Raw genomic sequence first — 22,207 nt, forward strand, 5'->3', positions numbered from 1 at the left:
TGCTGCTATAAGAAATTTTAAAAAAGCTTGGTAATCAAAGAAGTTTAATAAACAGGAACACAAACCAAGAATGACAGATTAAAAAAGAGGAGAAACTATTGTCGATAGCAGCAAAATGTCTGCAGACATCCACAGACTGATCAGACAGGTTTTTTTTTCGGTACAGAGAGTAAATATTGTGAGTCTGCAGCTGCTAGGTTGTGTGTCTGACTGTACTGATGTGGGTTATGAGGGTCAGCAGCTCCTGTAGTCTGGATTCCAGCCACGGTGGAGGTGGTGCATTGGTGTTGGCTTTACCCTCAGCGAGAGCCTGGAGGGCTTTTAAAGCACTCTCAGCTGTCTGGATGTAGCGGCTGTACTCCTCCTCTGCACTGGTCTCCTGCCGAGCTTTCTTTGGGCATGGCTGAGAGGGAGGAATAATTACAGTTGTTTTTGTGAATTAAATTCTCACTCATACAGCATGATTAGTATTTTTAAATGCATGCTCTATACTACTTCACAGTAGCATCTTGTTTTTGCTAAGTGAAGTTTGACAGGATAGACCGATCATTGGCTTGGCTGATTATCGTGGCTGAAATTTGGCAATTTTCCAAGAAACACAAGGTGTTGCTTCAAACCACAAAATTAGTTTCTCTCACAGTGGTTAAGGCTACGCTAACAGCTAGTGGCAAAGTTAGAAGGCAGGCACTGATTACCTGAAGCAGTCTTACTGGGCAAAAAAATTTGAAAGAACAATGAAATATGTTAGAAAAACACCAGCAGATGTAACGCATGAGATAAACTGATCAGTCTCTGTTGATCTCACATAAACAGAGGAGAGAATCCTAATTTAATCACTGCTATTTCTATCACATGCTGTTAAAACGTGGAATGTGTATCAGTTCCAAATTTCGACTATCCATCTTTCTTGACTTGCAATAATCGGCACAAATATCAGCCCTTAAAAAAAAAAAACATTAGTCGATCCCTAGTTTGAATCTTACTGACCTATTTATAGGTAAAATATATAACTCAGTGTATTCTGAGTCAACAAAGGTGAAAAATATTTCTGATAAATCGACACCCTGACTCCCCTTATGCAACATGTATTACCTCCTAGTGCTCAAGTGTTTATAATATACTGTCTGCCACTGATTTGGACAGTTTAAATATGAGGCAAGGCTGTGCATGAGCGTGTATGTTCAAAAAAATACCTTTAAAGTTAGCTTAATGATGCTACTAACCTCTGTGTCTTCAACAGTGTCAGCGGCTGGTTTGTTGAAAACATTTTCTTTGTTATTCTCCAGCTTCTCGTTGTGTTGCTGAATCACGAGTGCCTCCTGTTTGAGCCTCTGCAGCCGTGACTCCACATCTTCTTTTGCATTCACAGTCTACAGCAAAAGATAGTCTAATTCACATTAATCTGTTAAATCTGAGGTAGATCTTCATTGGAAAATGCTGATGTCATTCACCTTTCTAAGATAATTCACCACTTTAGTCTTGGTTTCTTCACACAAACTCTGGGAAACTACCTCCTCGTGATTTGTATCCTTCAACAACACACATTAAGGGACACATTAAATTTATGTTAAACATTACATAGCACTATGTCTGATGAACTAGCATCAGTTGAGTTCTTGCCATACCTCTGCAAAGTCAGAAAAGGCCTTCAGGGCGTGCTGATGTAGCAGCCAGGATCTGTTGGCCAAAAAAACTCCAAACAGGCTACTCAGCTTCGGAAGAATTTGACTCTGAGAAAGTATAAATATCACAATTTAGAATTCAAATCTCGTATGTGGAGTTTCAACTAGTTAAATCTCTTTCTCATAGTAGGTTTTCCCTCAGTCTATGAAATGTGAAAAAAATATTGAATACACATAAGTTGTAAAACCCCAAAAAGGAGGTTTAAACTGCGTAACAAATAGTGTTGAAAATTTGGAATGCTCTTTTTTACTGTGATTAATTTTTACAGATGGTGTTTTCTGTGGGTCTTGCAGGTCAAACATTCAAATTAAATGAGAAAACCAGCAAAATTGCTCTCCTTGAGCAGCCATTAGTAAGAAGGGCAAGAGATTGAGGACATAAAATCCTCATTTGTAATACTCTGGTTTTATTACCTGGCTGTCAGGAGGGACAAAGACCTTCCTCAGGGAGGAGAGGAACTCCAGAGCAGCCAGCAGAAGCTGATCTGCACACTTCTGAGCAACAACGGCGTCCAGACACAGCAGAGCCTGTGATAAGGCACAGTATTTACCAAAAACGGGATCCTCCAATCTTCAACTGTTTAACATGGACTGTGAAAACTAACAGCATACCTGACAGATGACTTGAGGTTCGATGTTTTTTACTAAAACAGCTGATATTGACAAGAGTAGCTGCAGAGTAAACTGGAGCACAGGGTGTGTCTGTATCTGGAGAGAAACAGGTTTCAGAAGAAGAGTTTTGGGTTTCTAACTTTCTTCCATCAGTTTATTGTGTGTGTATTTTATTACCTGATCTGGACTCGTTCGTGACCACAGCTGTGTGACGATCTTCACTGCAGTCAACACGCACTGTTCTTCAAGAGACGGCTGCCCTCGAACCACCACTAGGAGGGATAACAGCACCACATTCTGGTAACGGGAGGGATTTGGTAAATACAACAGTCATGGATTTTCTATTTCAGATTTCTCCACCCTGCTTTCCTTGCATTGTTTTCTTGATTGGATATAATCATTCTGGCAAAAAAAAAACAACTGAGTCAAACATTCTGGTAGGCCTTGTTTAAATATGCTTGTCACATGATTTATATTTTGATAAAATGTGGAAACTAAACTGATGATTCAGATTCTGCTGTTATAGACAAAACTTTGGCAAAAGGTCCATCAGAGAAAGGTCACTTAGTCTTATTGTTTCGTCCATTTTCAACCGTGGGAACAAGCTTATCTTACTCTTGACATCACTGATTGTGGACATTTATAATTTATCCACTCTCTCATCAGTGCACAAGGTCAGACGCTAAGCTGCAGCCTTGCCCTTGATATCTGGACTGCATCTACCTCTCCAACTATTCAATATCAGGGTCACTACATTTTCCACGTGACACACAAGGTTATAATGGAGGGTAAGTGCTCTGTCAAGGTTAAAAAAAACAAAAAGAGACGTTCCTCTACAATGTTTTCATGTGAGTTTGCTACACCCTCATTACATCCAATATCTGAGACTGTCCTCACCACTTTGTCCATTTGTCCCAGTTTGTATCCTCCATTCTGCCAACTGGTCAGGACTTTCTGAGTTAAGTCAAGAATTTCTGTTTGTACACAATGTCGGGTGTCCTGTGAAAGAACTCGGAGGAGGACATGGTGCCACACTCGAAGGTTTTCCAACTCAGATGGTGGGAATTGTGCGACCAGCTTCATCTGGAAAAAACAAATGGTTCAAATTAAAATCACCTTACATCAAGGTTATGATCTTTAGTAGTAAATATAACAGTTATCATTCAAAACCAAATGCCACTCTACACTAGCAGAGGTGCAAACAATTGAAAAATTTAAAAAGCAAACCTGAATAAAAGATCTGAGAAACTAAATTCTCTGCGTTTCACTGAACACCTCAGTGAGCATAAATAATATCTGAATCACCAGACACTAGATCTCAAACCTACTGATCACCTTTAGGAGATTTTGGACCAATATATTGGACAGTTCTTTAAATCACCATCACAAAAACATCCAATTAGGGAATTGTGTTCTCATCACTTCAGTAAAAGTTTCTGAGACTTTCAGAATCCAAGCCAAGGACAGACTAAGCTGTTGTGGTTGTCCAGCAAAAACCTCCACATTAATGTGGGACACAGTGCAAATGTGAGGCCCAGCACCTCGAAATGTTTAAGGTCATGACAACAAAATACCAGCTTTTAACCACTTTTACCGTGAAATTCAAGAAATGTGAGGTTTAAAAAACAAAGCACTCCAGGCTGATATTCAGAAGTCAGTTTAAAGTGTATCTGGGCTTTTGTGGAAACAGGCAGCAGACTAAATGATTATTAAATATACATACATTTTGTCATCAGCCTGACTAATTGAATCCACATATAAAAGATTTAGATAGGCAGTACCGGTAGTTTTTTTTTTTTTTTTAGCTTCATTGGGCAAAAACACTTTCAGCACATAGTAATTTAAGTAGTCAAAGATGAAGGTTTTTTTTAGTGAATGGATGTTTCTATTGCCAAAGCAACCAAAAAACAGGAAAACTGACTTACCAAAAAGAGAGTGTGTCAATAAATGCAATAAAACACGTCTGCCCCTAGACAGATAAGCTGCTGTAAGAAAACAGGACTCTAATTCTCACAAAGTTAAGCAATACAGAATTCTCTGACATGGTGACCAATTGCCAGCTAAATCGCCACAAGGCTCTCGGCCACACACAAACGAAAACACAACCTCAAAATTTAAACAACATGACTGAAATAACAATCATAAAACGGCTCATTTAACAATTTGGATTTGAACGTTAACATCCTCCTGGTTCTTTGTGAATACCAACACAGATTAGTATTAAATGCAGCTAACAAGCTGCAGTGTTTCATCTCATTAAACAGCAAAAGACTCCCCCTGTTGGCGCAACCAGGTAGTGGAGCAAATCTATAATACATTTTTAGACATGAATGTACCTCAACTTCTGCCTTATTGGTTTATATAGTTAATTCTGCTAAATGATAACCAGAAATTCATCGATTAATCAATAAGATCTCAACAAGTAACAGTGACACGTTAACATGCATGTGCAAATGAAACCCATGCATAGACTCTTGGTGGAATGGCTCCAGACAGAGACAGGAGATCCAAGAGAAGGACTACATTTTTAAATTACGCCAATTTTTCATTTTCTTTTTTTTGTTAGATTTCTGCCTACTGCAGCTTTACTTACAGATGTGCAAAAGCCCACAGTATTTTCATTGTTTCCATCACACTAGTTACAAATATTGAGTCCACAAATACTTTTGTTTCAGTTCCGAGGGTTTCTGACCTGGTGGTTTGGCGTCATAAAGAAAACCATGCGTTTCAGCAGCAAGCCCAGGTGGAACGACTGGTAACACTCAGGGGTGCACATTTTCACCTAAAGCACAAGAGGGAGAAGCAGAGTGGAGCTGAGGGACAGTGGGAAAGTCAGTGTGAAGGCTCACAAGGAGGTGACACCAATTGTCGCCTCTGTTGGGATGCCACAGAAAACAGGGTTGGAACCCATACTAATCCATAACCCTACCGAGTGAGAGAGATGAAGGGGATTTAGAGTTATTTTAGACAGTGCTCAGGAAGAGGTCGTCAACATGGAGAAACATCCGTGACCTTGTGGCGTCTATCCAAGATGGTGAGAGTCAAGATTCAGGAAGTTTGGATATGATCCCATCAATGACTGCAAAATATAGCAAGTCTGAAGTATGAAGGTTTACTGAGCATCTTTAGAATTCAAGTGTAGTTGTCACAGTTGAAAAGGTGTAGTAAAGTAACACACGATTTTAAATCAAAATTAAACAACACCATAAATGGATTGTCACTTCTGTAATGTACATTTCCCTGGTCTCTACCTACCAGTTGAGCAATAAGGAGGACATGATGTAGGCAAAGTTCAGCTGTCCCATACCTGTAAGTATAGAGAAATAAAATCAGCCATTTATTCAATATGGTGAGAAAAATGCATAGAGTCCTGGCAACCAGCCTTATTGTGGCACGGTAGCTGTAAAAAGTCTAAAGATGCCAGAAACTAAGCATAGAATGACACAAAGGGAGCAGAAAAGTAGCCCTGACCGAGTTACAGCTCCACACCGTAGACTTTTATTTTAATGCGAATTCTATATGTGAAAACTCCTGTATATTAAACGTTTTAAAATACCAGGTGCTCAGACTATTTAAAGAGTAGTTCACTGATGAGTCACATGATGAATAATGAAAACCGCATTACTCTTCATTCTCACCGTGCTGTAAAACACCACACATCTGTGGCCAGCAGAGCCGTTTGAGTATCAGCCTGCAGTACGGCATCGACCAAGCAACGTTCCTGAAAAAGGAAGGTAAAGGAGAGCTCAAGTCTGGTAAACAGGAGGTGGGAGTAAACAGAGAAACACACAAAAGGCAGAAAAAAGTATCAGAATATTTAACAGACACAAAGAAAATGAAAGAATAATTTACTTTTGATGATGGGAAATCCTGCCCTGAAACACAGCTAATCACCAGAATGTGATTAGACATCCCAAATAAATAGAAGATTACAAGAGTTCACCTCTTGAACACTGAGCCACTACATTGTGGCCTATAATTGTTTTTGAACATGATGACATAAAGATTCCCATAAGCATGTTTTAATCACAGTGGTCTATAACAGCAAATGTTTACATATTTGGTAATATAAACTACCGTTCAAAAGTTTGGGGTCACTTAGAAATGTCCTTATTATTGAAAGAAAATATTTTTTTTCAATGAAGATAACATTAAGTTAATCAGAAAAAGGTCTAGACATAATTAATGTGGTAAATGACTATAGTAGCTGGAAACAGCAGATTTTTAATGGACTATCTCCATAGGGGTACAGAGGAACATTTCCAGCAACCATCACTCCTGTGTTCTAATGCTACATTGTGTTAGCTAATGGTGTTGAAAGGCTCATTGATGATTAGAAAACCCTTGTGCAGTTATGTTAACACATGGATAAAAGTGGGAGTTTTCATGGAAAACATGGAATTATCTGGGTGACCCCAAACTTTTGAACACTAGTGTATTTGTCAATATGAACATACATATTTGAAAAACCAAATTAACAAGTCAACGTTTATGACTTGCAAAGACTAAAAATTTAATAGTATGCCTTAAGCCTTAGATGAGATGCAATTTAAACGTTAGTAGCAAAGCAGTAAGAGAGCACTTTCATAGCTTATAATGCAGTGTATGTGGTTAAGTGTGTGGATCTCACCAGCACAGGAAGGTACTCAGGAGGAAGCACAGCCACACTGGCACAGAGGTGCACACAGATGTGTTGGTGCAGAGTGACCTGGACCTGGGCCTGACCCTTCAGCATCACCCCTGGCAACAGCACCGGTACATTACGCTCAACATGGCATCGTCGGAAACTAGTGAAGACGGCCTGGAAGAGAGGAAGTCTAGAGACAAAAGCGATGGAAAGAAGCTTTAAAGCACATAGTGAAAACATTAAGCCAACATAAAAAGGAAGTCTCATCATAATTGTTAAATTATGCTGGAGCTGAATTTGATTACTCTCTGTAAAATAGGAAAAACTTAATTTACACTGTGACAAATCAACAATACATCATCATCACTGCCTTATATCCCTGCTATAAAGCACAAAAAGTCTGAAACACTGCAGTTCAGTAAACAATCAAAGCCTTTACTACCTGGGTGTCTCCTCTGAGAACTGACTGCCAGCGAACCAAAGCTGCATCACCTCCTCTGGTTGGCAGGAAAGTTGTCCCATGATGCTCACCAGCAGGACACACTGAGGAAGCTCTTGTTCAGGATGTAACCCTGCAGACAGCATGTTGCATATCTTAGTCAAAAAATGTTGAGATTGTATTTCTAGTTGCTAATGTTTTCACAAATGTGCCAGTTTCTTAAACATACAAACTATCACTTCGGTAGATGTTTTGGAAGGAAGGTTCTCAAAGGCCCCTCAAGTTATGTAATAATAATAATAGGTGAGAATCATCCACATTATACAAGTAATGCTCTGATGTACTATACTGGACTCAATAGTGTCAGTGCTGGTCAAATTAAATGGTTCAAAATAGCAATGAATTGGGAATATGGACTTGGTAAACTCCTAGTATATGTATATTCTGATGAGTTTTGGCTGAAACTGAAAGTTTTTGCGGAAACTGAAAAGTCAAACTACACATTAAATTGTGTACATTAAGATCTCAAAGATCAAAGACCAAAATCACTTGATCCTTGAGTGTGGCTTTTTGGTCTGAAATTTATTCACTCACTAGTTTATTTAAGAGAATGTGAACCTTATAAAAACTGTTCTATTGATTAAGCTTCCAAGTTTGAAACCAGCAGTGCTCCTCCAAACCCACAGCTGAATTCCCTTCCAACACCACAAGACTTTCAAGATTTTCTGTTTCAATTCCAATAAACACTTTGGACCACAGCTGCAGCTCATTATTATTCTGCTGTGGGGGAAAAACATTGTCTTCTTTGTACTTCTTTAAACTCATCACAATCGTATTGAGCTATATTGAGCTAAGCTCATTATGCAGCAATGGTGTTTGAGGGAACGACGTATGGGTTTTCCAGGGCCGATTCCGACATAGATTGTTTGTAATGAGGAAAGGCCAGTAGACATGAGATGTGTTCGTACATGTTATCACATGAGAGATTATCGCATTACATTATACATACACAATACATTATTATTATATTATTATACACATTATCGCAGAGAACCAGTCATTTAAAAGTAGGCTTTAAAATTAATAAGGCTGACTATAACTGACTGTAAAATAGAAATAGGAGTGATTAAATTAGGGCCCTTTCCTCCGATTGATCAGTTTGTCTCCTGTAGTTACATCTGCTCTTCTTGATTTTTGTAATCTTTCACTACTCTGTCTCTTATATTTCCCCACTAAGGTCCAATTCTTGAAGCTTTATTAAATATTGTTTTCAAGACACCGTTTCGGGTCAATCTGAGGCTCTCTTCTAATTTAGCTGCTAGCCATTAGCATAGCCTTAGCCACTGTAAGAGCAGCTAATTTCCTGGTTTGTGGCAACAGATCGTGTTTCTTGTTCAGTTTTTACAGTCTTGGACCTATCAGATCTGAAGTAGCACATTTAATTTATTAATAATCTGCCAATAATAATAATGATACTGGTAATTGGAAAAATGTCAAATATCGGCCACATTAATCGGTCAGGTCGATAATCGGTCTGTCCCTACAGTGCTTCCTCAAAATAGAGACAAGAGAATTCAGCAGGGAGTTGAGCACCGTCACTAAAATGAAAAACTGACTCAAACATTAGCAGGGCTGCCATACAGCATGATCCAAATCTTCTGCAAAACTTGAAATTTTCTGTGTAGCAATTTGGAGATTGTTGAATTGATGATTTTGAAAACTCTATCACACATACTAGAAGGAAAAGGAGGAAACTGTGTGAAATGTGAAGGCAATTGCAGGCTTATACCCAAAATCTACATCCGGTGAGTCAGACTAGCCCACAGCTAATCAGTAGGAAGTTTACAAAGTCATGTTTTCACTACAAAGGGAAACTGCAAAGCATCTTTCAACACTGCCACAGTATCTGGGAGAAAATGGCAACAGGATAGGCTATGAACTCACGTAGATCCTGCTGGAGGACAACTTCAGCAAACGGCCTCAGAGGCAGCAGCTGGAGCAAGAAAACATCCATGGGAACCAGAGCTGCTGCTTTCAGCTCCTCAGACAGAGCTGTGGGCAGTTCTGGAGCACACAAACTGGGAGGGAACTTACTGAAAGACATAAAATACAAGGAAGGGTAAATTATGGTCTTAATTTGCTGTCTAAAATTACAGCCAAACAACAATACCTGATGATCTGGAGATAGAGTTGGTGAAAACTGCTACAATACTTGGTTAGAAAAAACTTGAATTCCTGTTGAAAAGAGGAAAGAAGAAAGTATCAGAAAATGTATGTAGACATTTATAAAAAGAAAATTAACAGTGAGAGATAGCACAAAGGTTTAAACTACCAAAGAGAGTGGCAAGAAGATCCTAATTTTAGTACCTTTATGTATCGAACCAAAATGTTGGCAAAAAATCTGCACATTTTTGCAGATTTCTGGAACAGCTTGTATTCTGGGCTTTGTATGGCCTCCTTTAAAAAAGGACAAAAGAGCATAAACACAAAAGGTGACTGAGATCAACTCTACCTTTGACCTTACACTTTTAAACACAAGCATACATTTTTCTAAGCACAAAAGGGTACGACACAGGAAATATTCATCATTATCTATGCAGAATATAGCAAAGTCAGGAGAGATAATATTGTGTTTGCAACAATTCTTTGACAAGCAAATCTGTTTATGCTCTAAAAAACATCAAAAACTTCACAAATATAAAAGGAAATACAACTTTGATAAGAGATAAACAAATACTAACTCAAGCATTCACGCAACAGTGAAAAGCAACGAAAAAAAACCTAGGAGTAATATTGATTTTATAGGGGTTTTTCTAGCCAATCTGAGTGTTCCCACCTGTAAACCAGCTTGTTTAATCTGTTCAGCCAACTCCACACAGTTGTGGAAGAAGGCCAGCAGGTTGTCACTCAGGCTGTTGCTGATGTCATGGTGATGTAGATGCTCCTCAACCAATGACTGGTACTTTAGACTCTGTCTGAATGAAACAATAACCATTCAAAATAAGTCACTAAGCAAAGAAATTTATCTCGTACAAAGGATAATTTGGCATTAAGAGTACTGACTTGATGAGGAACTTCCATGTGCTAGCATACAGTGCTATGTCCAGGTTGGAGATAACAGAGCAGATATCCAGAAGACCATGAATCACTGAGGAGAAGGATAAAAAATGTATTTAATAGGCTACAGACTGCATTAAATGTAGGCAACGTAATGAAGATGGTGGCACCATAAAACCACCACACCTGTAACAATGTGAGAGACCTCCTCCTCTGAAGCACTGCTGTCCAGGGAGATCCGATCCAGCAGATCCAGGAGACCTTTCTGGAGGGAATACGCATCCTTGAATAGTCCCTGCAGCAGGTCGGCCACCAGGGACAGACGGCCACAGTAAAGCACCTCACTATCCTGTGGACAACATGCAGTGTTGGATTTGCCAAAAACAATTATAGAAACTTGTGCACAGAATTTTATAATTGCATGAAAATTTGAATGGAAATTGTTGGCTTTTTTTCTTTTTACAAACACTTGATCCTCTTTAAAAACAGTGTCTACAGAGCAATAAAAAGCAATATTTTAAAATAGTATATACTCAAACAAATGACACATAAAATTCACATATTGTAGTTATTTCTTAATTTAAGATGAGCCACATTGATAAAGTAATCACACCTTTTAATCCATAAAATTAGAATCATGGTTTTCCAGATTCTGTGTCAATAATTACAACCTTCTAGAAACTTGTGACATCTACTGTAACATCTGGAGCTCTCTTTGCTATTGAAGTGTGTGGTGTTCATCATCATACAAAGTTCAGAAGCGCTCTTTAAAACCTTTAGAAAAAAAGTATGTGGATGCCTAACAGTAGAGGGATTTCAAAAGACCTCCAAATGGTCTGAAACATATCATTCCACTGTAAGCAAAACCATCTACAAGTGGTGTAAATTTTGGATAACTTCCAATTTGTTCATGACTGACTGCCCCTGTGATTTTAGCCCGTTAGCAGACTGTTTGATGCAAAAAGACATCTCCAAGAGCCCAAAAATTTCATCACAGATACCGTAGATACATTTTGAAACTGTTGGTGCCAAATTGCCGGCACTTACAATCAGGAAGAGAATGCAAAACTTTGACCTGCACAGGAGGCATGATAGGAAAAAGCCTTTGCTGTCCAAAAAAGACATCATAGTGAAACTACCATTTTCCAAAGAACATACAGCCAAAGACTAGATCATCTGGAAAAACAATGAAACAAAGACAGAGCTGTTTGGCCACAGTAAAAGCAGACAAATCAAAGACAACTTCTCAGGAGAGGAATCTCACACCGATTGTAAAGCCTGGTGGTGGAAAGGTTAAGGTGTTGCTTTGTTGTCTCTGGGCAGCTCGTAGTCGTTGATTTAAGCATTGATTCTGCATCACATCAAACAGTGCTGGAGGATAACAAGGAGATTGAAAGTTGAACTTGAAGTAAAAGTGGGCATTTAAAGAGGACAATGATATTTAGCGCACTATTAAATCTACTAAGGAATGGTGGTGAAGAACTCCAGCAGCTGATATCACACACAATGGACCTTTATGCAAAACAGCCGCAAGAAGTTGTTCTGCTATCAAAAGCAATACTAGATTTGAAGCTTACAGAATATTTTTAGTTGAATAAATGAATAAAAAAATAAAATTCACCTTGTGGTTGTGTTCAAGTATATCTGCTTTATCTGTAGGCACTGTATCACAGAGGCTTTTCTTCTCCATATACAACAAAAAAAAATCCAGCAATTTCCATGGTACTTGTTTGTTTTTGCGACTGTCGGTTCTCATAACTGCCACCAGTAAACTAAACAGGCTGACCTTGCAGTGCTGAAATGTTTCCCTCAGGACTTTCAGGATACAAGCTGGTAGCGAGCGGATAGCTTCCAAGTCAGGAGCTTCCTCAAACGAGCCAACGTGACGCACGCAACTAGACAGTGCATCAATTATCTGCATCATTCCCTGAAACAGACAACAGATTTGGTCAAAATATCAGTTAGAAGTGAGAGAACAACACACAGTATACTAGATATAAATTATATAAAATTTGTATGGTACTTATTGTAACATTATGATGTACACTGTGTAGCTGTACCTGTAAAATGTTCCGTAGAAAGCCACACAGTTCAGTGTTCTGACTTGAAAGTCTGCCAACTTGGTCCATGATTTCTTTCATCATGCTGTGAAATACTGTCACTGCCTGCAGACATTTGTGACAGATAAACATAACAGGCATTCATAAAGACAAATAAATACACTTTAAAGGAAAATCATGTAAATGAAGCAGTAAATAGCAAGAAAACTGTTACTTGATTTAACAGCCCTACGAGCAGAAGAAAGCAAATCCTTTACCCGGCAAGGTTTTAATGGGACTCATTTTGGAGAAACATTTATATTTGGAATCTACAGTTAATCAGGATGCTAATAGGTGTCATCAGAAAGAGGGTTTACAAAAAAAAATCAACAGTCCCAACTGACTACAGTTAGCCAGTCAGCTCCATTTACTGCAGAACATAAGGTTTGGAAAGTGAAATACATACAAAAAACTTCTAATTTAACAACAACAATGTATATTTTAAATAATGAATACTACAATGTTTAATGACACTGAGTTTATGTAATATAATTTCAAACCTGTAGCCACTTTGTTATATAAAAGAAGGTATTCATCCATCCATTCATCCATCCATCCATCCATCCATCATCTATATATTGCTTAATCCTCATTAAGATCACAGGGGGGGTGGAGTCTATCCCAGCTGACTGGACCGGTCGCCAGTCCATTGCAAGGCTACACATAGAGACAATCAAGCACACTCACATTCAAACGTAAGGACAATTTAGAATCACCAACGAACCTAAGCATGTTTTTGGACTGTGGGAGGAAGCCAGAGAACCCGGAAAAAAGTCACGCATGCACAGGGAGAACATGCAAACTCCATATAGAAAGAGCCCAGGCTCAGGCTGAACCAGAGATCCTCTAGCTGCAAGGCAACAGTGCTAACCACCTGTTATGTTGTTCACCTTAGGTAAGATCTTGGAGAAACACTCATCCTCCAGCTCTGACAGTCCAATGTGAGGGAGGAACATGTCTGTAATTATCTTCAGTGTACCTGTGAGGAAGTCATATTTGAATACATTTCATACTTGGAGTGTAAAAAACTGAATAAGCACTAAATAAGCAGTTTGTAATTTTTTTTTTTTAAAGTGTAATTGATAAACTTACGTATATGATCATCCCAGCTGTCAGACTTATGATGCAAAGAGTGCAAACAGTAAAGGAAAAACCCTAAACATGTTTGATAAATATGTAGAATTGCAGTAGTAATGCATAAAGCATCAGAGATTAGCATGAGTAAAGCACAACCTTTCACACAGTTTCACTCAAAAAATATTCAGGAAACTTTACCATCTTAAAAAGATGTGAAGAGCTGGGTGTTCAGTATGACTGCATACTGAAAACTATTATATTAACTAATAAATAATATCAAATAATATGTTTTTCTGTGCTTTTCCAGTCCTAAACCCTTAACATAAAGAGGCAATCACTGGACTTTCCCTACAGTAAAACCTGAAGCATGAGCTCATCAAAATGACAGGGATGGGCATGAAGTTTGGGAGGATATGGTGAGTTTTGGCAGGACAGACTTGAGCTCCTGGCGGCAGGTTTCCTGACTCCACTGCACCACCTCGTCCAGGAGAGAGGTGTCGGTCTGGGACATGATGAAAGCAGGCACCGGACGAGGTCAGTCCTGCTGTCCAGAAATATTTAGAACACTGGGTGAGTCACTGAAAATGCCCAATTTAGTACAATAGTTTCATCAGTACCTGAGCTGTTATTAATAACTCACTCACAGACTAGCTAAACAGAACCGAGGCTAGCTGTCTGTGTTATGCTAAAAGTAGCATTAGCATAGTAGTTCAGTTTGGATTCTACCATAAATAACATACCATAGATGTTCAGTTCCGAGACGTATGATCACTCCAACGCTCCTACGAGTCGCCTGTCGTTACCATTTTATCTTGTCAAAGACGAAAATGTAGTAATTATTAATGAGAGACGAGAAGATACTAAGCTTTACACAGACATACCGCCCGCCGTTCTTTTAACTGGATGTGACGTTCGACCGATGCTACTCATCTTCTCTCACTCTGATTGGTTGAAAAGTTGACCCGCCAGCTTTTTCATCCAATGGTAAACTGTATGGGAGGTAAAGCGATGAAATGAACAACTGTTTCCCTGAGATACATATATGAGTTACACACACATACACACAAACTTACTTTAAGGGAGTGAAGTCTCACTTACTATGGAAATATATTTGGAATTAAAATGAATTTAACCAACACTTTATATTTTCTAAAACAAAATAATGTTCAAAGTCATAAACATAATATGCAATGACAACAAAATAACAAAATGAAAGGATGATAAATAGTCATTTGGGTACTAATGTATTTTATATTACACAAAAATAACTATATTTGTCTGACACAATGTGTAGATATTAACTGTAAGTTTTTGCATTTTTCCAGATGACTTTTTTCTGATGTTAACTTAAAAAATTACTTAATATTTTACTCTAAGCATTGTTTCTTAAAGTAGTTTATTCTTTTGGTCCCCTGGGGCCTCAGTTGGCAGTCCTGGCAGTTAAAAATGTTTATTGGATAAGGCTTAAATACATTGATGGAAAAAGAATTTAATTCTTGAGCAGATTAACAATATGAACCATTGTGTTTCATAATGTGATCAGTGTTTCAGTATGATGCCTTTGTCAACAGTGAGGTTTAGTTTTAGTCAGTTTGTCCTAATTACTCAGGTGATGAGCATTTACACATCTGGATTCATAATGCTAAAACACCAACAAGTGTAAAAGTCATACGTTTATCTTTAGAAAAAACTACAGATTCATCGAAAAATACAATAGGATGTTATGTATTCTGAATTTTGCTGGGACTGTAAAAATAAAAGGCAAGTGTGCCAGAAAAAAAGAAAAATAAATTAACAATAACATTTAGTATGTGTTCATTTTATTGAAGAAAAGGGGAAGCAAGGCTTTTCTGAGAATTAAATGTGCAAAAACTATGAGAATATAGGCAAAGCACTTATATTTTGGCTAAATACTGTAATTGAAATATCGGCATCACATGACTTTATAATAACATATTTGGTCAGGCTTGACCTTTAGAGGATATGTGACGTCCAACTGTCGGAAGGGTTTTGATTGTGCTCCTGTCACAAACAGTTTCCCTTTTAAAAATGATTTTAAAAACACATTGTTTGTAGTAAACTTTGCTGCTTATCAAGTGTGACCCAGAGATAAACTCAGAATGCATCAGGGGGATGAAATTAGGTTTATTATGGGAAAATACTGAAATCACCGTTTCCTTGCATGATTTGTAGGCTATTATACATTGTTAATAACTTAGAAAAACACAAATTAGGACCACAGACATACAGTACAGAGAATGACTGAGATGTTTATAGATTCTATATGCAGATTTACAAGACATGACACTTGTCCTGGGTGTCAAACATTTCTGTTAACACTGACCTTAATGACTCCATAAAATTGTCTGGGCGGCTATTGTTTTGCTGATAAGATCTTGAGTACTGAAGTAAACCTGTTGCTGCCGGCTGTCGCTTCGTTTCCCGACAGCCTGAGGTGTGAGCTGCTGCTGCTGCAGGAAGGGACCAACTTCTTGTTGAGGAAACGGCTGCACATTGATGCTTATCTCACTTAAGATGAGGCATTTTGGAGCGCTGCCTGCGGAGTACTTACACCTGGAAGGAAATCCATGGAATATACAGACATGTATAGGACATTATGGGAAGGAGGACAGTTTTCCCAGCAACTGCATCCATTTAATCTACTGATGAGTCTCATTATGTTAGTCTCACCATTAAAAAAATAACATTATCGGTTGTTTCTGTAGATCCTCAGTCATCCAAGTTATGGTAGGTTTGAGAAAACAGTAACTGGACTTCTGTTACGGTTCTTGAAGATGTTTTACTTCTCATCAAAGAGGAACATTATTGGTTAATTTCCTGTCTCCAAAGAAAAATATTTTACTTGCCTGGTCCACAGGGAAGTCAGAGTGCAGCAGCTACAGCATGTGTTCCAGCATCTTGTGGCATTGCAAAACTGCATTTTTTTTCCAACAGCATAACCAATTCTAAATCAACTGTACATTGAAACTTTTTTTTAAAGCAGTAAAAATCTAGCAGCAAAAGCATTAGAAAAAAGGCTTAAAATACTATAACATAAAAACTGTAATACCTGTATATCAGTCAAAATATCTTGAAAGTAATATTTTTTGCTGATTTAAATACAGTAGACTGTATATTTTACGGTCACATATTCTCAAGGAACAAATTACTGTTTGTAAAAATACAGATTATTGTAAGGGACATTATGTATAGCTTTAGCCTTTTTTTGCAGTCAACATGTAAATGAATATTTCGATTTCTGTGATTTTACCAGATATTATTTGTAAAACCTTTTTTTTTTTTTTTTTTTTAATTAAAACTTATTTATCATTTTACAATTCCTGATATACATGACTTTTCTTTCAAATATTGGTAAATATCTGTAAAATAATCTTTTTTGGATCAATTTCAATACAGTAAAGAAAAAAACTAAGTGTAATTTTATGGTCAAAAGCTACAAGAGAATATATTATAATTTTTAAAAAATACAGACTTTTGGTGACTTTTTATTTACAGTTTTGGCCTGTTTTCTTTTTTAGGGTTAGCATGTAAATAATAATACATTTTTTCTATGATTTTAACAATAATAATATGTAATTTTACAAAAATGGGAACATTTACTATATTTACTGTAAAATAAAATTTAAAAAGTAAAGTAGTTTTAAAAATATATTTAATACATTAAAAAGATAGAATAAAATAAAATAAAACAATTTAGGCAATAACAGAGGATAAAGTTAATCTATGATTCCAAAAGCTCAATAAATTAGACAAATTTTACAGACATTATATATATAGTATAAAATAAGCACTTCAAAAGCAACACACTATATGAATTAGGTCATTTGTGATAAACCAAATCAATAAAAGATGCAGTGATTATAAAGATGATGATGTAGATTATATTTTAGATATTATGTCTAATCACAGACAAGTGAACTGTTTCCTCTCAACACAAAACTAACTGTAACAAGTGCATTTTACAAGAAATGGTCTAACACAGTTTAAGACTTCTACCTCCCACACTGACCTCCCTGTTTGTAGATAATAGAAGAGGTTATCAGTTTATAGGAAACTGGCTCTGGATTGGAGTGGAAACTGGAAGGAAGATGCCTTTTGTTTCTCTTTTTTCTAAGGTCACAGGGTAGCTGGCAGAGCGCCGTCGGCTTCAGTGTCTAGGTTCACTCTGCTGATGAAGGTCAAGGAGGATGAAGCTTGGAGCTAATTCTGCCCTGCTCTGCTAGTTGCATGTCACTCTGACTTTGTTTTCTCTGTAAGTCATCAGGGACGCGATGAGTCAAAGAGCAAAAAAAAATTAAAAATGAAAGTTCTAGAAAGAATGTGGCTCGCTGCTGTAACACAACCTGTGCAGACTCCATGAATTAGTGGGAAAAACCCTGAGGAAAAGGATGGAGACTCTTTCAGACTGACATAGTTGGAATTTCATGGGAACAAGACTTCTTTTTGTTATGCCACTATGTCTTCTATGAAAGATAATTTCATCAAAACGGCAACACCAGTCTCCCCGTTTAAAACCATATGAACTTAATGACAACACAGAACAGAATGTTAGCTCTCTGATTTCATCTTTAGGACATTTAGAATAGACCGCAGATAAGAGATTGATGATGGAATTTGAATTTTATAGACACAGTTGTACCACCTGCACGTAAAAGAATATCTTAACTAGCTTGAAATGTATCAGCTAGATTCGCACAAAGCTTCATACAGATGTTCACAGTTTCCACACAGCAAATCTTTTTTATTTATCGACTTTGTCACCCATTTTTAAACACCACGGTAAGGTTCACATTTGTGATTTTAACAGCTATCAGAAGGTTTTACACAAAATTTATCACAGACATTCCATTTCCCTCACGACCTAAATTCTCCAACTTCTTCTTCACTGCCATTGTGAGATCAAATTCCACTTTGCCATTAATTTTATGACCAAATACCTTCAGAACTAATGACATGCATATTACCTCAGTTGTAATTGTTGCAAAGCAGCACGTTTTCATTCTCACGTGCTAAACTAAGATCACATTAAACATTCCATCTGCTAAATATCATCTTGTTGTATGGTCAGATACACCTGTTTTAATATCAATGCTCAAGAAAATAGAAAAGTGCATTAAAGTCTTAAATGCTGGAGGTGTGAAAGTGGAAGAAAGGTATGTTTTTTTTTTAGTGTTAAAACAGGACTCAAGCTTGTTATTGTTATTTTTGTGATTTTAGATACTTTCACTCCTGCTTTTATTTATTGTCGTATCATTGTGTGTAAAGTGCTTTGGAGCTTAGTGTGACATCTATCATTATTTCGGATTACTCAGAAAATGAAAGTGTGTGACCACAATGAAAGGAAAAAGTCCCCGTTATCTGTTTTTGGTCTTTTAAACAAATAACCTTCCCCTTGGGCTAACAGGATATGTTAGTGATTCCAACTGGCTCGGCCCTTCCTGTATGGACTTTACGCTTGGCAAAGGGACTCTGTTTCAAATGAAGCCCATCAAAGACTCTGTAATAAAAAAGAAAAAAGATTCTATTTCAAGATGACGTGTCAAAAGTTCACGCCACACACTTCAAGTTGTCGGTGGCCTAAAAGTGTAAATCCTGCTTTGGAAAACACCTGCAGAGATTTATTCAAGCATTTTTTAGTAATTTATACTTTCACACACACTCACAATCAAAGAATTAGATGCAGAAAAACTGAGTTTATTTGAAGAGTTAAAGCACTATCATGTGGTTTCTGTATTCATAAATAAAGGCTGGAATCTGAAATGACACGAAGGTTTTTGCTCTCATTTCTTATCATCAGACCAGGTGATCTCATAGTCACTGAAGACAGTCTTCAGCTTCTCCACAGATGCAGCGTGGTCGGCTTTACCAAACGCCTAAAAACGACAGAGATTGACATTAAAACATTGAGGATTTGTGAGTTAATTCAGCTTTTAATGACATTTCAAAGAAAATGTCATGAAAGAAACTTACTGTGGATTCTCCAAACACTCGGAGTTTTTTCTCCTGGCTGTTGTGCTCCATCTTCCCTCCTCCCAGACATTTACACTCCATCCCCAAGGCCTCCATGGCCGGATTGACCTTCTCAAATATGTGATCTGTCAATTATTGAAATAATTGCAACAAAAGAAACAATTCTGGTTTAGTTACAGGAGACTTAAATAATCAACAATTAGAAGAATTTGGCAGATATTTACTCTAGCAGCGTTAGTCACGTGTGCGCAAAGCTGCTGCCTCCAAAATCTGCAGCTTTTACGCACACTGCGCGTTTAGTGGATGCACCAAAAAGGACTTTGCAATGCGTAAAAACCGCTGAGTGCACGGAAAGAGGTCAAATCTGCAGCAGTACAGGTCATCTGATTTAGGTAATGTCGAGCTGAACTGACGCACTTGACGCTCCTCTTTGTGCAAACTACAGTGACGAACTTACTGTGATACTCTGCACTTTTTGTGCCTCGGACTATGTCTTTGTGCACATCGCCATCTTTCACTTTCACCCTGACCAGAATGTATTTAAACGTTCCCTCTGGATCAATCTCCACGTCGGGGACTTTGGCCAGAGCTTCTGCCATTGCGACCGTAGCTTTACGCAGAGCACCGGACACTGTCAGGCTGTTCAGAGGTCTACAGACCACAGAGAACATGCTGCGTTCTCACTCGTGGCTTTATTTGGATCAGGAGTTCTATTTCCCGTCTTAAAGAGACAGACAGTGCGCAGCTTGTACACAAAAAAGTGCAGATTAACGCTGCGTCCGCACGCTGGCGACTCCATATGGTTGGGAGCGTCAGTTACAAGCAGCTTCTCTTTTTTTTGGCTCTTGAAGATGTTTCACCCTCATCCAGGAGGCTTCATTCAGTCATGAACTAAAGCTTTTACTGAAACTCTTAGATTATCATGACCTGGATGAAGAAGAAACAATGCATACATGCTGTAGTGGCTTTTTTTGTTGTCAAAAATCAAACTCAACCTAATCTAAGAGCAGCTGATGCATCATGAGAATGTAGTTTACAAAAAAGTCCATCATGCAAACAAAACCTTAACTTTTTTGTCGGTTTACTACTCCGCCAAGGAACGCAGCGGAGGTCTGTGATGATCGGCGTACGTTCATCTGTCTGTTTGTCTGTCTGTGAGCAACATTACTCAAAAACAGAACAACAGATTTGAATGAAATTTTCAGGGAAGGTCAGAAATGACACAAGAACCACCTGATTAGATTTTGGCAGTGATGCAGCTTATAGTCTGGATCCATGGATTTGTTAGAGATTTCTGTATCATCGCCAGAAAGCCCCACGACGTAACTGTAACCATGACAACAAGTGAACACTACGTCAGCTGCTGACGATCACGATTGCGATCCCACTACAAATCCACCACTGCACACTTATCAGGACTTATCTGTTATTACTTCATTTACAAGCATCTATGATATTCAAAAAATAAAAATCTACAAGCTCTACATCTCTATTGTCAACAATAAGAGCTCAACGTGGAGGCTGGTCAAAACCATTTTAAGCACAAAAGATTTTTCCTCTCTGGCAATAGTGAGGAACCCCAGAAGATTCCTCAACTTTGGAGCAAACTTGTCCAAAGCTTGTCTTGTAATCAAAAATTCCCCTTCCATTGATATTTTCAAGAAAAATCTCAAGATATACACATTTTAGTGGCTTTTGGTGGCTCTTAATGGTCTTCATTTTAAGTGTTTTACATTTTATCTTTCACAAATTAAATTCATAAGGTTTTATCCTCTCTTGCTTTTGTTGTCTTACTTTCTTTTTTTTTGCTTCCTGACTGATAACATGTGCAGCACTTTGCTCGTGTTCTTTTCAAAGTGCTCTAAAAATAAACTTGATCTGAGTTTATTTGATCCCTTCTTGATTTGTCATTTCCTCCAGCCAGAGGATGATTTTCCGCTGGTGTCCATCAGGGAGGTCAGAGTTAGTTTGGGATCTGTGGGCACTTCAGCAGGCAGCAGGATGGATGTTCTTCTTATTGGTGCTTAATCCTCTGTTTAGTGGATGACCTCCTTAACTGTGCCAGAAATGGATCATTGCCAAAAAACTGACTGCTGTCCATGTGAGCAGTTATCTTCATGCTTCTGTGTTGTTTTACACCAGATTACAACCAAATCCAGTCTTTTTACTTGTAACAGCTTTAAAGAACCACTTCAACTCATACAATGCAGTTTACCAGTTGTCAAAAAATAACAGGAGCCTCTATAGTGTGACTGAAATGCATCAAAATGACTTGATTTCATTCATTAATGTTGCATTTTAAAGAGTATAACTCTAAAGATAATTCCAGAAGAGACTATTTGTTCATGTTACACATAAAACCAATCTGTAAGTCATGTTAATTACAATCTAGATTCTAAAGATTATTAAGAATAATAGACATATGAAACCACACACAGCCAAAGCATTAGAAAGAATACTATAATATTGTATTTAATTATAAATGTCATGCCTGATTATGCTATAAACTGCAAACATTTCTTTAGTCCAAAAGCAATAAGATAAAATATCCTACATAACTGTACCACTGTAATTAAAGAAAAATACGTCCACATTAAAATTCAAAAACCAACAAACATTTTTG

At 37.7% G+C, this 22,207-nt stretch overlaps 2 protein-coding genes across 4 annotated transcripts; both read right to left on the reverse strand.

Moving 5' to 3' along the window:
* Positions 1–27: 27 nt before the first annotated feature.
* Positions 28–14,496, reverse strand: firrm (fignl1 interacting regulator of recombination and mitosis). Of its 3 annotated transcripts, none has more exons than XM_023277592.3 (25): positions 14,334–14,496; positions 14,009–14,134; positions 13,609–13,648; positions 13,407–13,495; positions 12,478–12,582; positions 12,204–12,344; positions 10,604–10,766; positions 10,424–10,508; positions 10,197–10,335; positions 9,728–9,817; positions 9,531–9,595; positions 9,305–9,453; positions 7,364–7,493; positions 6,925–7,111; positions 5,933–6,015; positions 5,550–5,601; positions 4,987–5,076; positions 3,192–3,377; positions 2,472–2,591; positions 2,295–2,390; positions 2,097–2,210; positions 1,626–1,730; positions 1,452–1,529; positions 1,224–1,370; positions 28–403 (listed from the first exon to the last, which is right to left on the reverse strand). In XM_023277592.3, exons 2-25 carry the CDS (start codon positions 14,102–14,104, stop codon positions 194–196), a joined length of 2,760 nt encoding a protein of 919 aa, XP_023133360.1. In that variant the 5' UTR covers positions 14,105–14,134; positions 14,334–14,496; the 3' UTR covers positions 28–193. The 3 variants fall into 3 exon arrangements, with proteins under 3 accessions (XP_023133360.1, XP_023133368.1, XP_054860296.1); XM_023277600.3 differs by having other exon boundaries at positions 14,009–14,137; XM_055004321.1 differs by lacking the exons at positions 13,609–13,648; positions 14,009–14,134; positions 14,334–14,496 and having other exon boundaries at positions 13,391–13,495.
* Positions 14,497–19,287: 4,791 nt separating this feature from the next.
* si:dkey-51e6.1 (uncharacterized protein LOC558617 homolog) lies at positions 19,288–20,278 on the reverse strand. The gene is made up of 3 exons (XM_023277834.3): positions 20,042–20,278; positions 19,585–19,709; positions 19,288–19,487 (listed from the first exon to the last, which is right to left on the reverse strand). The coding sequence occupies exons 1-3, from the start codon at positions 20,253–20,255 to the stop codon at positions 19,395–19,397; spliced, it is 432 nt and encodes a 143-aa protein (XP_023133602.2). The 5' UTR covers positions 20,256–20,278; the 3' UTR covers positions 19,288–19,394.
* Between the last annotated feature and the right edge of the window lie 1,929 nt (positions 20,279–22,207).

This window comes from Amphiprion ocellaris, chromosome 2, assembly GCF_022539595.1.
Source record: "Amphiprion ocellaris isolate individual 3 ecotype Okinawa chromosome 2, ASM2253959v1, whole genome shotgun sequence".
NCBI classification, from domain to species: domain Eukaryota; kingdom Metazoa; phylum Chordata; class Actinopteri; family Pomacentridae; genus Amphiprion; species Amphiprion ocellaris.